The sequence below is a fragment of the Urocampus carinirostris genome, chromosome 9 (genome assembly GCF_059441175.1).
Source record: "Urocampus carinirostris isolate Australia breed hairy pipefish chromosome 9, RoL_Ucar_1.0, whole genome shotgun sequence".
NCBI lineage: Eukaryota > Metazoa > Chordata > Actinopteri > Syngnathiformes > Syngnathidae > Urocampus > Urocampus carinirostris.
In genome coordinates this window covers 4,380,356-4,395,818 of record NC_142357.1, presented here as the reverse complement: position 1 = coordinate 4,395,818, position 15,463 = coordinate 4,380,356, and the positions used below count along the sequence as shown (strand labels likewise).

The 15,463-nt window shown below is 41.6% G+C and overlaps 1 protein-coding gene across 8 annotated transcripts in view; it reads right to left on the bottom strand.

Annotated features, from left to right (window-relative positions):
• The window catches only part of ablim3 (actin binding LIM protein family, member 3), a 97,554-nt gene that overhangs the window by 53,138 nt on the left and 28,953 nt on the right, over window positions 1-15,463 (bottom strand). For all 8 annotated transcript variants that reach the window (XM_088344257.1, XM_088344250.1, XM_088344251.1 and 5 more), the window contains exon 3: window positions 1,736-1,919. In XM_088344257.1, the coding sequence (XP_088200383.1) occupies window positions 1,736-1,919 (184 nt within the window). The remainder of the gene's footprint in view (window positions 1-1,735; window positions 1,920-15,463) is intronic.

Sequence of the window (15,463 nt, the reverse complement as noted above, 5' to 3'; positions counted from 1 at the left end):
CAATAAAAGACAATTATTTCAGCATCTTGCTTATTCTTTTCCCTCTTGTAGTATATTTAGTGTTGCTTATTATACATAGCAGTGCATGACTTTGCAGACCTCATGAGTTCTACAGATAGCTTTACTCTGTATCAGAAATCATCAAAATTAAGTTTAAAATAATTCCTTGATCAAGGATAACATTTGCCAGTGTGCCGCGACATTATTAGCAAACTACAAAGACTTTGTCCTCTGCTACCACTGATTGAGACGATACGGATTAGAGCCAAAATGTGGAAGATGAGATCGGTTGGACAAAAAGGTTTTAAGAAATTATTTTGTTTCCCCGTAAAAAACATTTATACAGTAAACACTATTTGACATGATCAAAAAATTGGGAAAACGTATGAGTTGATGGGTATGAGCTCCTAAAAATGACCCTCGGAAAAAAGTGCAGCTACTCTATATTCATGGCTCACCCAAATGTGCAGAATGCCAAAGAAATAAGAAGTCGAGAGAAGCACAGTGAGCAATGTGGCAAGGAACAGACAGAGAGGGAAAGGAAACCCGCCCTCTGGATTCTTGCTGTCTCTTTCAGTGTGCTGTGTACACTGACACGACTGCTCCACTGATGGCGGGCCATCTCAACACTTGGCGACTGTTTAGTTGCAATGTATTTCACATAAGAGGAGTGGTAGGAAGACAAGAAATAAAACATTTGCTGAGAATTATGACGGGGATGGACTACTCCACTCTGAAACTGTCTTATGCAAATTTGAATACAAAATTAAAAGCTAGCAGATATTGAGGTTGCTTTTGTTGTATTTGAATCTTTTGTTGATAAATTGATCAATTGGGTAAACTAAAATGCTGTCATTTCAATCCATAACAGAACTTTAATTCAAATTAACATTGGACAAAACATAAATGCACGGTAGTTTACATGCGGGTTTGGCTCATTGTGTGTCAAAGAAATTGCAAAAGTGTTGGTCATTACTTTCCAAATTAAAATAAAGAAATGCTGAAAAATGTGGACAGTTTGTAGTGATCTTCTTTTAAAATATTATACATTTATTATATATTTTCATCTGAAGGGGCGGATTAAAAATCCTGACGTATGCGCCCCCACTCCTTCTCTAACAGAATGGTTCAACCTTACCTATAATGAGCCACCTAGCATCATACATAAATATGGATGTCCTTAAAACAAACACATGTTTGGAAATATGGACCAATATTTAGAAGTGACTCAAAGTTGTTGGGCAAACACATTTTAGGAGTAATAAAACTATAAAACAAATCTGCAATAGTTTAACAGTTAATAAAGTTTTGTCTCTTGTAAAAAAAGTTTTTGCATATTCAAAGTGGCAGTCTTACAGTAAATTGCTGTAATGCGGAATAAAGCCAGATTCCAAGTTTTGCACGATATATATATATATATATACCAGTATGTTCTAGATTAAATATACCACTATTAATAAAATGTGTATTTGTGCAAAAGCACCCAGTTTTTCCACTGTGCACTCCCCCATACGCCCCCAAAAATGTCTGTACACGCTACCCAGGAAGCAACATTAGGTCAAACCTCAATACAACACAAGCAATGTGTCACACCTCTTACAATTTTTCTAAGTATTGTAATCGCAATGCTTTTGCCTTTCTGAAGTCTTCCTGAGACCATTCGGTTATATCTTTTCCACAACGATGTTGTTTCCTAATGCAGTTAGAGGTAACAGCTTAAGTATTTGACATGTACCTGCAAACACTGCAGACGAAGCACTTGGGGTGGTAAGTCCGTCCAAGGGCAGAAACCACCTCGCCTGTGATGAAACTGTCACAGCGGTCGCACAGTGTGCCATACAAGCGTTGGTAGTCGGCTGAGCAGATGTACTCGCCTTTCTTTTGGAAGAAGCCAGACCTTGCCAGATCACAGTTACACACTGTGGAAAAAGGGAGTTAAAATTGAAAAAATGATTCGCAAGTTTGTTTTCAAATAAAAGCTAACTTTACAATAGTTGGCAGTTTTGCATATTTTGAGAGGGGCAACAACAAATCTGGTAATCGACAACTAAATAATTATCAAATTAGTCCGCCACTCTTTATATAATAGTTTAATCATTGAGTGCAGGGGTCGAAAACCAATGGATATGCATTTCTAAAATAACTCAAAACGTTATTAATAAAGGCGGCACGGCAGCTGAGTGGTTAGCGCATCCGGCTACCAGCTTTCCTGTGCAGAGTTTGCATGTTCTGCCCGTGCTTGCGTGGGTTTCCTTCAGGCACTCCAGTTTCCTCCCACATTCCAAAAACATGCATGTCAGGTTAACTGACCTGTCCAAATTGTCCCAAGGTGTAAAATAGCGAGTGAGTTGTCTGTCTCTGTGTGCCTTGCAGCTGACTGGCAACCAGTTCAGGGTGTCCCCTGCCCACTGCCCGAAGATAGCTGGGATGGGCTGCAACACCCCGCAATCCTACTGAGTATAAGCGGTGCAGATAATGGATGGATGGATGCTTTTACTAAGTTGTTACTATGATATTATAAGGTTAACTATTTGAATGGGAGTTTGCCTGTCCGGCAGTCTACATGTGTTTTGTGGACTTGGAGAAGGCATTCGACTGTGTTCCTCGGGAGGCCCTGTGGGGATTGCTTCGGGAGTATGTGGTACCGCACCGTCTTATCCGGGCTGTGTGGTCCCTGTATGCCCGGTGCCAGAGTCTGGTCCGTATTGCCGGCAGTAAGTCAGATTCATTCCCGGTGAGGGTTGGACTCCGCCAGGGCTGCCCTTTGTCACCGATTCTGTTCATAACCTTTATGGACAGAATTTCTAGGCGCAGCCTTGTTGTGGATGGAGCATTGTGTCACTGCTTTTTGCAGATGACGTGGTGCTGTTGGCTTCCTCAGGCCGTGATCTTCAGCTCTCGCTGGAGCGATTCGCAGCCTAGTGTGAGGCGGTTGGGATGAGGATCAGCACCTCCAAGTCCGTGACCATGATACTCAGTCGGAAAAGGGTGACATGCTCCCTCCGGGTTGGGGAAGAGGTCTTGGAGTGGAGAAGTTCAAGTATCTTGGGGTCTTGTTCACGAGTGAGGGTAGGATGGAACGAGAAATCGACAGACGGGTCGGTGCAGCGTCTGCCGTCATTTGGATCCTATACCGGTCCGTCGTGGTGAAGAGGGAGCTGAGCCGAAAGGCAAAGCTCTCGATCTACCGGTTGATCTACGTTCCTACCCTCACCTATGGTCATGAACTTTGGGTCATGACCGAAAGAACACGATCCCGGATATGAGTGACCAAAATGAGTTTCCTCCACAGGGTGTCTGGTTTCTCCCTTAGAGATAAGGTGAGAAGCTCAGTCATCCGAGAGGGACTCTGGTTGGAGCCACTGCTCCTCCGCATTGAGAGGAGCCAGTTGAGGTGTTCCGGGCATGTCCCACCGGCAGGAGGCCCCGGGGGCGACCCAGGTCGCGCCTGAGAGACTTGGGAACGCCTCGGGATCCCGTTGGATGAGCTGGAGGAGGTAGCTGGGGATAGGGACGCCTGGGCTTCCCTTTTAAGGCTGCTGCCCCCACGACCCAACCTCGGATAAGCAGAAGATAATGGATGGATGGATGGATGGATGGATGGATGGATGTTAACGTGAGCAGTAAAAGACAACAAGGGGTTCAATTTTTCCTTGGGAAATAATAATGAACATTTTTGTATATTCATTCATATTTTCTGACACATAAAGATTAACCAAATTGACCACAAACAAGTTGATGTACAAAGCGTAGTAACTAGAATTCTGAATTGTTGTTTGTATGAAAATCTCATAGTCGCTGAAAAACATCTGCCTTGTCGTTCATCCGTCCATTCGTTTGTTTGTTTGTTCATTTGATTTTTTTAAATTCACACTGGCTAACTTTTTAAAGGGACCGTGTAATGGTTGACAAATAGATGTTGCTGTATTTTGTAGTGATACCCAAAGCTGTCACGGTCGCCATGACGACCAGTATGCCACGCCCCCGAACTCAAGCTGAAGCAGATCAGCTAATTGTGTCTGCTATTTAAGGCTGGATTCTGGGCTTTGCGGGTGCTGGCCCATTACACATTCCCGGTCTGTTATGCCTTGTCCTGTTTTAGTTTAAAACTTTGTCCTTTCTGTTATGCCTTGTCCTATTTAGTTGAGTTGGAAGAATCAACTGTTTGTTTTGTCACGTCCCAGAGTTTTGGACGACTTTTATTTTGTTAAATAAAACTTATGATCGTCAACGCATATGAGTTCTCCCTTCCTGCCTCCTGCCTCCGTTCTGGTCCGATCACCCCTTCCAGTTCCACCACGCCTCGTGACAGAATGAGCCAGCCACGACAAGAACTCAGCGAACGATCCCAGCGCGATTTGGGGAGACCTGGAGAACGCAGCTTGGCAAGCGCCCACTGAGTCCGACTTCGACTCCCTGCCCGTTCGAACCACGGCCCCGCCCGTCGTGGCCATTGCTGTGCCTCGAATGAGGTCCTGGGAGGAATTGACGCCTGCCTGTTCGACTCTCATGCCTGCCTGGCCGACTCCTGTGCCGATTGCCTGCTATTCAGCCTCCCCTGCGTGCCAGTCCGACTCCGCTGCCTGCCAGTCCGACTCCGCTGCCTGCCAGTCCGACTCCGCTGCCTGCCAGTCCGACTCCGCTGCCCCTGTTTTGCCGGTTCTGATTTTGTCTCTCTCATGTTTTGCCAGTTCTGATTTTGTCTCTCTCATGTTTTGCCGGTTCTGATTTTGACTCTCTCATGTCTTGTCTGTTCTGATTCCGCCTGCCCTGCCTTGCCTGTTCTGATTCTGCCTGTCCTGTCTGAATCGCCACTTCTGAATCGGCCTGTCCTGAGTGCGACTCTTCTGATTTTGCCTGTCCTGTTTATCTGTCCTGTTCTCGTCGGTTCTGCCTGTCTGTTATCCCCTGTCCAGTTTGCCCGCCGGACCCCCCCCCTGCCGAGCGCCGATTCCGATCCGCCTGCCGCAGATGGCGCCTGCCTCTCCCCGTTCCTGCGTGTTCGGAGGAGGGAGCGGGGTTGCCCCAATCGTGAGCGTCGAACCATTCTGGGGCGCGAGGTAGTAATTCTTTCTTTTTGGGACCTCGGGAGCTGTCCCTTAAAGGGGGGGCTCTGTCATGGTCGCCTTAATGACCAGTCTGCCCCGCCCTCTGGGCAACAGCTGAAGCAGTTCAACTAATTGTGTCTGCTATTTAAGGCTGGATTCTGGGCTTTGCGGGTGCTGGCTCATTACACATTCCCGGTCTGTTATGCCATGTCCTGTTTTAGTTTAAAACTTTGTCCTTTCTGTTATGCCTTGTCCTGTTTAGTTGAGTTGGAAGAATCAACTGTTTGTTTTGTCACGTCCCAGAGTTTTGGACGACTTTTATTTTGTTAAATAAAACTTATGATCGTCAACGCATATGAGTTCTCCCTTCCTGCCTCCTGCCTCCGTTCTGGGCCGATCACCCCTTCCAGTTCCACCACGCCTCGTGACACAAAGCAAGTGCTACAAAGCACAATTAAAAAATAAAACCTACAGAGACTCAATGTCACCAAGCCGTATTATCTTTATTTTATTTATTATTTTGCCCAGCCATTCACAAAATTTTCGGTGCCACTAGGAGGCACTGGGTAATACACAACGTCCCTATTTGACATATTTTTAATACTTTTGCCCTAATGCGAATGAAACATATTTGCTATGCTGTGGCAAACACAGCTTCATTTTAAAATTAAATCATTCTTTGTGTGCTTCCATGTTTTGTAATCTTTTTGTCTTGGAAGTTGTTTGTGAGAGTCATGTTCCAGTGAACAAATTTGTTCTTCTGGGAATATAGTGGAAAAGTCACCGTGCAGAGCTACAGCCTGCAGAAAACCTGGCAAATCAACACACCCCAAGTTTTTCTCATTTAAAAAAAAAAAATACATCATGAAAGATTGCCTTGTGTGTGTGTGTGTGTGTGTGTGTGTGTGTGTGTGTGTGTGTGTGTGTGTGTGTGTGTGTGTGTGTGTGTGTGTGTGTGAGTGCCAAGTGTTTGCCCTCACTGAAAAGTTTACCCAAACCAATCGTTAAGCTTTGGCTGGCTCCAATGTGATTACCAGGAGAGTAAGGACACCATTTTGGTACTACAGATGTCTGCATGGTAACTGGTGTCTGTTTTTCCCTGCTCCTGTGGTTAACCGACAAAAGGAAATGACAGATGTGTTTGCCTGCTACTGAGAATGGTAACACGTGGCATTGATGAAGAGCCCATGTGATGTACACGAATTCCAGACTTGTCATAAGACAGCACTGGCCCTAATATAAAACTGCATGTCTTATTTGAAGCAGCATGGCCAAACATAACAAAGTGGCCCCATGTTCACATCAGTCAGCTTGCCATAGGCGGCATTGGCAAGGACGAACAAGGCGGTTTCCTAGACCACTATTAATAAAGAAGAGCTGATGCAAGGACTTGACTTTTATTTGTTTAATATAAATAAATCCTAAAATATATTCATGGTAATAATATGTAGGCACTCTTTCTATGTGGTTTGCATTTCATTTTACTGGACCTTTAAACTATAATAAACCCAGAAAGATCTGTAGTGTGCTGATTGAGAAAACTCGGTAACAAGTTCCTTACGTGATAGCAGTATCTAAAATACAGAATGTTGAGATCCCCCGGCAGATCAGTTGGATTTGCTATCTCAGCATCCTTTATGTTTGTTTCATGACTCCTGGGTTAAATGTAAAACTAAACACACAAAAAGAATTTCATCACTGTATATTAAAACAAGCTTTACACCAACAACAACGGCAACCAGACGATGAAGTTGCTGTTTCTGAGTCAGATCAGCAGGCTTCTCCTGCTACTGGTAAATATGGAAACAAATACAACCTGTTTCAGGTAGCGGAGCAAACTAGGGCTCCATGATTAAGCAAAAGCTAATCGACATTGCGATGTAACGTGGTGCTATTGTCTAATCGCATAAGACTGCAGTTTTTTTCAAGTATTTAAAGACAGCAAGCTTAACAAAGCTCCCCAGAAGAGGGCGCTGTTTACCTAAACTTAATACCTGTAAAATTCACATAAAAACTCAATCCAAGACGTACCCAAACTAAATTGAATGCTGTTGTTGAAGTGTTTGGAGAATCTGGACTGTTTTGGTCTCTTTTGAATGGAAGCACTCTCAGGTTTTGTCCCTAACTGAAATTGTCATTGCAAGTGCTACTAACATTGAGTAATCTAAGTTGGAACACACAGAAATATAAGGTTTTAGTTATGGTCTGATTTTTTTTTTAATCACATTTCTTCACATGAGTGTAGCATGGGGATCATAGCTGGAAAACAAATGTTAACAATACTTTTGTAAGTTACACCTTTAAAAAGACAAATGCTTAAGAAAATATAATGACAAACCCAGGAATTAGATAACACTACTCAAAGGAACATTTTCAACAATACTTTTTTGGGTCTAAAATGTTGTATCAGTAAAAAAATATTGTAAAAAACAGAATTTATGTTAAATGTCACACTGTGTTGAGAGCATAAGTAGTTTCCGGTTCAATTTTAAAACTGTGATTTAATTTATCATAGTTTTTAATTGTAATGCTTTAAGAAGGGTGATACGGAGGGTGATTAGCTAGTACCTTTGTCACACACTACTATTACAGGTACTGTTCTCCATGTGTAGAGTTTGCATTTTCTCCCCGTGCTTGAGTGAGTTTTCTATGGACACTCCACTTTACTCCCAAATTTTGAAAACTTGCATGCACGTTCATTGGCGAGTCAAATCAAGTGTGTTTGAACGGTATGTCTGTCTCCGTGTGCCCTGACATTAGCTGGCAAACAGTCCAGGGTGCCCCTCAGCCAGGACCAGAGTTTGGAGTAACGCGTTACACGTCGTAATAACATGGCGTGTTTCTCCGCTAAGAGAAATTGAAAAGAAAATATTCAAGTGGTTTAAAGACAAACGGAAATGGGGTGTCTCAGATTACACAAGCCCAAAAATATGCAGGCTTCATCGCTTCCTCAGGTTGGTGTACACGTTTTCTTTAATTAGTTTTATTATGTGGCCATTCTTAGGCAGTTTTAGGGGGTCAGCTTCAATGATAATTAAAAACCAAATATTTACTTTTAGAGTAACCCTCTACTTTTCTGGCTGGCTGAAAAGGATTCCCACAGTAATCACATTGGCGCTGTTTTGGAGAAAACCCATGTGCGCAATTAGTTTGCATATGAAATAGCTTATTTAAACCCATACTGTAATTTGAGAGGAATCTTATGTCTAAATGATGTAATAATGGATTAATAAATACCCACTTCCATCTCATCAGCTGTACAGATTTCCCATGTGCACTACCTGTAACGTGTGCATGGTAAGATGTGATGAAACATCATCATCATAATCCTAACAGGCAACTGGCCTCAGAAGGAAGTGGCAGGGAATGTACGGTGGAAAGTTAGAAAGTGGAAAAACGGCACAACAGCTATAAAAATGTGACTGTGGCTGATGTCAACCACATTTTCAGAAACTTTGCCTTCAAAGTGAATCCACCACATTTTGACTCCACCACCAACATCTTAATCACATGCTATCTGATAGTCATGGAAAATGCAAAAAAGAAATCTCTTGAAATGCTTTAAAGCTTTTACCCTCGCTTCTGCTTTCAAGTCTGTTATTCGGACTGTCAAATGACTATTAGAATACACAGTTTATACATCTGATCATGCAGCATTGGAAGGTTCCATCTTCTTTGGCTAATCACAGTGTAAATGAAGTGTACAACATTAAAGGTGGTGCCCTGTTCTGGGTGGCTGTTGGAGAAAAATGGTCTGCCCCCATTTAACTGCAATGCAAAACACATACAGTGAGTAAGCAACACAGTCCAGAAGCTCATTGGCTGCTCTCTGCCTAAACTGGAGGACAAGGCCAGCTTGCAATACTGAAGCAGACCCATCACCATCATAAAGGACTCTTTTCACCCAGGCACCACCTCTTTGACCTGTTGCCCTCTGCAAAGTCACTTAAAACAAGGACAAACAGGCTCAGAGGCACAGTTGTTACAATGCACTATTTTGCATTGCACTATTACAACTTAGGGCCAGTCTCCAAGCACTACCTTGTAAATATTTATGTCAACTAATTTATTGTTATGATTGACGACAAGACTATTAAATTCAATTGAATATAAATTATGTTATGGTTGTTATCCTGGTAAAACATTTGGTTGTGTGTTGACTATTGATATAAGAGATCGCTAACCTTTGTCATGGCCAGGATGGTCGCCGTGGCTACCGTCTGGCCCCGCCCCCTGGGCACCAGCTGAAGCAGATCAGCTAATTGCGTGTGTGCTACTTAAGGCTGGGTTGTGCGGGTGCTGGCTCATTGCATTTTCTGTTTTGCATTTTCTGTCTGCATCTGCCGTTCTGTTTTGCTCTGTCCTGTTTTGTTTGAGTCGGAAGAAACCTGTGTTTGCACGTTTTTAGTTAAAGCCTGTTTGTTCTGTCTTGTCCCTGAGTTTTGGACGACTTTTATTTTACTAAATAAAAGCTTTGATCGTGAACGCAATTGAGTTCTCCCATCCTGCCTCCTTCCTCCGTTCTGGTCCGGTCTCCCTCGTGACAACCTTTGAGCTCCCAAAATCTTTTTAGGCCAAAAGTGCATTGACAGTTTGGGAGTTCGCTTCAAATGGAAGTTTTGTCCACGTTGTGAAAATTGTTTTTTGTTGTTGTTGTTTTTTGTTTTTTGCACAGAAGAAGGAAGGATATTGAGGACGCTGTCAAGTTTTTACCAAAATTACATTCAAATTTCTTATCGCTTTTACTTGATCTGTTGTACTTTGTTGGCCTACGGGAAATTTCTTTTAAGGCAATTCAATGTCTTTTTTTTGTTGTATGAGATCTCAAAGTATCTAAACTCTGCAACTAGCAAAATGCTAGTTATTTATAATTTTATATTATGCCTTTAAAGTAAGACAGTGACAAAGTAAATGTTAAATATAAAGTATAAAAAAATATGTCATTATTGTTATTAATATTCTTGTAATCTATTTGACTGTGGCTGTTCTGATAATGGTTACATTTTCAGTTTTGGCCCCAACTTTTTATCCGTATAAGTTTAGATTTTAACAACACCAAAGTAAACATTCCCATTTTTTATGCTTCATTAGATTGAATGCCGTTTTAACTGCATCATTTTTAGAGGGAGCATTAATCATCAATTAACTCACTGCCAATAATTCAAAAATATAAATTAGAATTAATGATGAGGAAAAATGATATTGTATTTGTGATACCAAAAGTAAGTAGAAACTTCTTTCGATAAAGAAAGAAAAAAACTTTCTGAAAGTTAGTTTTCATAAAGTCATCATCTTACCCCTTTTTATGACCCAAAAGCAAAAAATCTAAAACCAACAAATTTGCTGCCAGAAGTGTGGGCGGAGTTGGGTCAGAGCTTGAAGTCACTGCCCTGCTGAGGCACGGCTGAGCTTGGCTCAGCAAAGATAGGGTTTTGGTTACAGCTGCACAACCAGCAAACACATGCGAAGCAAAATACACTCATTAATTAGCGGGTGTAAAAAAAAAGCCAAATCTGTCCATTTTCGTTTATTCTGTAAAAAAACAAGCTTTGCAATCTTCATCTCATCTCATCTCATTAGCTGCACCGCTTATCCTCGGTAGGGTCGCGGGGGCTTTGCAATCTTAATATTTGCTAAAGAAAAACATAAGACCTTGTGAACAGAGATGGATGTTCCACTGCATTGCCAAACATAATCAGATTTAACCACATTTGGCTCCCAATGTGAATTCGGGAAAAACTCTAAGTACATTCCTTTTGGAAAGCTTATCCTCACATGGGTTGCAGAGGGGATGGAGCCAATCCCAGCCTCCGTCAAGGAAAGGGCAGGGGGTAACCCGACAAAATTACGACAAAATAGTTGCTCAAAACATTTGACCTGGACTAAAAAAATAATGAAAACTTTACATATTTGAATCAAGATACATTATAGTCTGTGCTTATAATTTAAGTGTTAAAATGAAACTGAAGCAAGAAAAACAGGCCTCAACATCATTTCAATGAAAACAGCGTGCCTTGAATCAAAAAAGGCTAAGGAAAAAAACGACTGCAGTAATTATCTGGACAAGTTTAACAGATACTATTCAAAAGTCATCAAGTCAAGCTGTGGGAAAATCCGTTGTACAGATGTCAGCTATAATGTCAGCTTGTCTCTAAGTAAAGGCTTTCAGTTAAATGCTGACATGCCCAATTTAACAGCGGTAATGACTATTTTTATTGTCAATTTTCTTGATGGGCACCCGGATGTGGTTGAAGAATTGCAGTGAATTACAAACACAAAAAGATGCCTTCTTAGGCAGCTGGCAAGCAATGTCCAAAAGTACAAAAATTCTAAATTTTAATTAATTTATCATTATACTTAAGATAATAATTTTATTGCTCAGAGTCAATTCTGCAGAAAAGTATTTTACACACACAATGCTCATTTAAGTCTTTAGCAAATGTAGACATTTGTTGATTACTCGTATATTCATGATAGAAAAATACAAAACAGAAGTAGAAAAAATAGGTTTTGGGTGACACAATAGGAACACATGTAAAATTAGAAAATAATAATACAGTATTTTGCGGACTAAAAGTTGCTCTGGAGAATAAGTTGCATGAGCCAAAAAATGCAAAATTAAGAAGGAAAACATATTTATAAGTTGCAGAGTAGTATTAGTCGCAAATTAATAAGATAAAACCCAACATTTCACGCGGGGGGACATTTTTTGGCACGACACGGCTAGGTTGAATTATCAACACAGGCATAGAGCGCCTCTGCAGTTTTAAGAGAAAATAACATGTAAAATATACCAGTAATTATGTGTTAACAATTTCACATATAAGTCGCACCCCCTAAAAAACTTGACTTATGGTCTGTAAAATACGATACTAATTACATGTTTTAAACTATATACTAACATAAAACACTTTCTGCCACTAAAAGGAAAAATCAGGACCTCCAAAATGTAATGCTCGGAAATGTCCCCCCCCCTTTGTCCGCCAGCCAGCTGTCTATGCATCCAGAATGTCTGTCTTCTCCAACCTACAATCATCATTTTTAAGAGGGATGGCCGGTGTGGTCAAATAAGTGAAGAAATCATTCTACAGGGTTTGTACAACTTTTTCAAAGCCAAATTCAAGTACTTTGTAGCGACTTTAAAGGCCACTTTTTCAATTTATCCGATACCATTAAAAGAAGAAATCCAGTGTGAATCATGTTTTTGCAGATCCACAAATATATCTGCGATTCACATATGCAACGTTTAATCTTGTGTGAGCATTTATCGAGACAAATTATATTTGAATCCTGAATAAATCGCCAATATATTTGTGGATCATGAATAATAGAAAATCTAGCTTGTTACAAAGTTCAGCAGCAAGTTCAAACAATACTTCAATACAATAAAAAAAATATGTTATCATTGGCTGAAAACAAAGGACAAGAACAATGTCCACAAAGTCAGCTGGTAGCCGCTGAAGGCAAAATTTTAAAGTGGGGTAATACTGCGCATAAATGACTTCTATTTCTTGGCAATTGGCTTTGTATTTTGGAAAGGGACAGATGGATGCCCAGTGGAGTCTCTTCAATCCAGCCATGCTGCTGAAGATCTTCAAGGCTAATGAGCGAGTTCTCAAACGTTGTATAAGGATGAATAAGACGAGGTCAAGCCTTGAACATACAGTAGTACCTCTTTATAAAAGCACCTCTAAACCCGAGGATTTTGGTGTACAACTTTTTTTTGCAGCAAAAATCTTGCTTGCTTCACAAATAAAAATCCAGTTGGCGAGCTGTCCCAGAGGAAACCTCAAGAGACGGCTCATTGCTCATGACTGCTCACTGCCAGCATCAGCTTGTCCATTTCCGCATGCAAACTACCAAAAATAAAGGCAGTTGAGAATTTTGTGTGTTCGTATATTCAAAGTTACATTAACATTAATTGCAAGTGTAAATGCTTACATATCATCAATAGTCTCTTGATCTGACCTCTCAACTTCCGCCAATTGCTCCTCGTAATAGTGATTGCAAATCCTCCTTATTAAGCGATAATAAACCTTACAAACACAACGCTGCATCTATTTACTCACATGAAGATGGACTATGTAGAATACAGTGATAATCTTAGCAATATACAATGACGTTGTTGAGGCAATCCGGATAAGAGCCGAAACGTGCAAGATTATTTCTTTATTTACTTTATTTCTTAAAGTTTCTTAGTGCAGTGTTTAGCACATTCACTTAAAACTCAAAAGGTCCCTGGTCGAGACTGGGTGGAAACATATGTTTGCCCTTTAGAGGGATGGGCACCATCAGGCTGTACTTGCCCAAGACACACCACAGGAAATGGCCCCCCTATAACCTTAGTTGTTAAAAGATCCAACCAACCAACCAAAGAAATTGTGATACGGCAAAAAAATATATGTATATAATATGGGAACACGTTTGAGTTGCAAGTATGCGATCTCTGTCACTCTTCCTTGCAGACGTTACATGAGAAATTTAAGCAAGGAGAACAATTGTGGAACGGATTAAGCTTGTATGAAATGGTACCATAGTGACAAAACAGAAAAAATAAATGTTCTTGTTTTACAAATTACGTTTTGTGCACGTCCACAGGAACACGTTCTTCTGGGGGAATTGTCAAGAACCGGAACAGGGGGAGGACCCAGATGCGTAACGTTTCTCACACAAGCTTTTTTTTTTTTTTTTTTTTTTTTAATGGGGCAGTCATGCACGTTAACACAAACGCCAGAGATCCGGCAACCGCTGGGCTGAAGAAATAAGGCAGAAGTCTGGCGTGGAACAACAGGAAGCCAGAGGCCGACGAGATCGATAATACTTACCCGAGCAGATACCGGACAGATGGGGTCGATACCGGACAGTACGGGACAGACAGGATTGATATCAGATTCAGGAGACTGGAGACAGATAAGAAGCAGGACGAGATAGACGGGAACGATACCTGAGACTTGAGATCGATATCAAACAGGACAAAATAGACGGGAACGATACCAGACACTGGAGATCGATATCAAACAGGACAAAATAGACGGGAACATTACCAGACACTGGAGATCGATATCAAACAGGACGAAATGGACGGGAACGATGCCGGACAGGAAACATAAGCAGGAAACCGGACAAAACACAGGTCTTGCGGGTGCAGGGGTTTGTTGATGAACTCACAAAGGGTGAGTGAAAGCACTGAGCTTAAATAGGAGGGAAGCCAATCAGTCAACGAGCCGCAGTTGGCGGCGAACGGGCGGGGCCAATTGGCAACTGTGACAGGAATTTGATCGCCATGGTGACTGGCATCACGGGAAAGTTCTTACAAAGTTCATGCATCTTTCATGCATTGTTTCAGGATTCTTGCAATGCAATGTTATTTTGCAAGCAAAGTGCCCCTGTGTTAATGGAAAGCATTGTTTGGATATTGGATTTATCACAAATTAAAAAAGCACAAACTTTAGTGTTTTGCTTGAAATGCATCCTTTCATAAAAATTATTTTAAAAAAGTAAAAAGTATTTCAAGAAGCTTAGCAATGTTCAACTGTTGTGTACAAGGTAGAAACAATTTTTTTCGAATGGAAGTTGAAGGTTTAAGCTTTCTTTTGATTTGTCTTATGCTACAAACCTACATTTTCTATAAGCCTTCAGAAATAAGCCAAAATGGCAATAACATGGCAGCACGGTGGGGCAGTGGTTAGCGCTTGTGCGGCACAGTTCATGTCATGGGAACCTCCTGCGTGGGTTCAAATCCAGCTCCAGACTTCCTGTGCGGAGTTTGTATGTTCTCCCCGTGCTTGCGTGGGTTTCCTCCGGGCACTCCGGTTTTCTCCCACATTCCAAAAACATACATTTCAGGTGAATTGGCCGGTCCAAATTGTCCCTAGGTGTGAATGAGCGAGTGAGTTGTTTGTCCCCGTGTGCCCTGCGATTGGCTGGCAACCAGTTGAGGGTGTCCCCTGCCCACTGCCCGGAGATGGCTGGGATGGGCTCCAGCCCCCCTGCGACCCTAATGAGGATAAGCGGTACGGCTAATGAGATGAGATGAGGCAATAACATGCTAGCTCTTCCAATTTGAGAAACATTTTTGGTATTGAATGAGTTAACATAGCCACAATGACAACTGAATGCATACCTCTACATACAATAAAGAAGGCAGCATAAAGTAAAAAAAAATCTTTAATACTGTGACACTGGACACATGCAAACACACTAATAGCTGTTGTGCATCGCGCATCCTGTCGAGCTGTTGAGGAGAAGTCCCATTGCCTCGTGCACTCTCTTGTCTGCCTAGTAACCGGGCTTTGACGTTGTGATTGGACTGGTGTACCAGTGGTTGCTATAGCTACAGGAAGCGGCCCTTCCAAGTCAGCCCCCCACTTTTAAATGTGTTTCTCTTTGCTTTTCATCCTCATAACCCCAGTTTG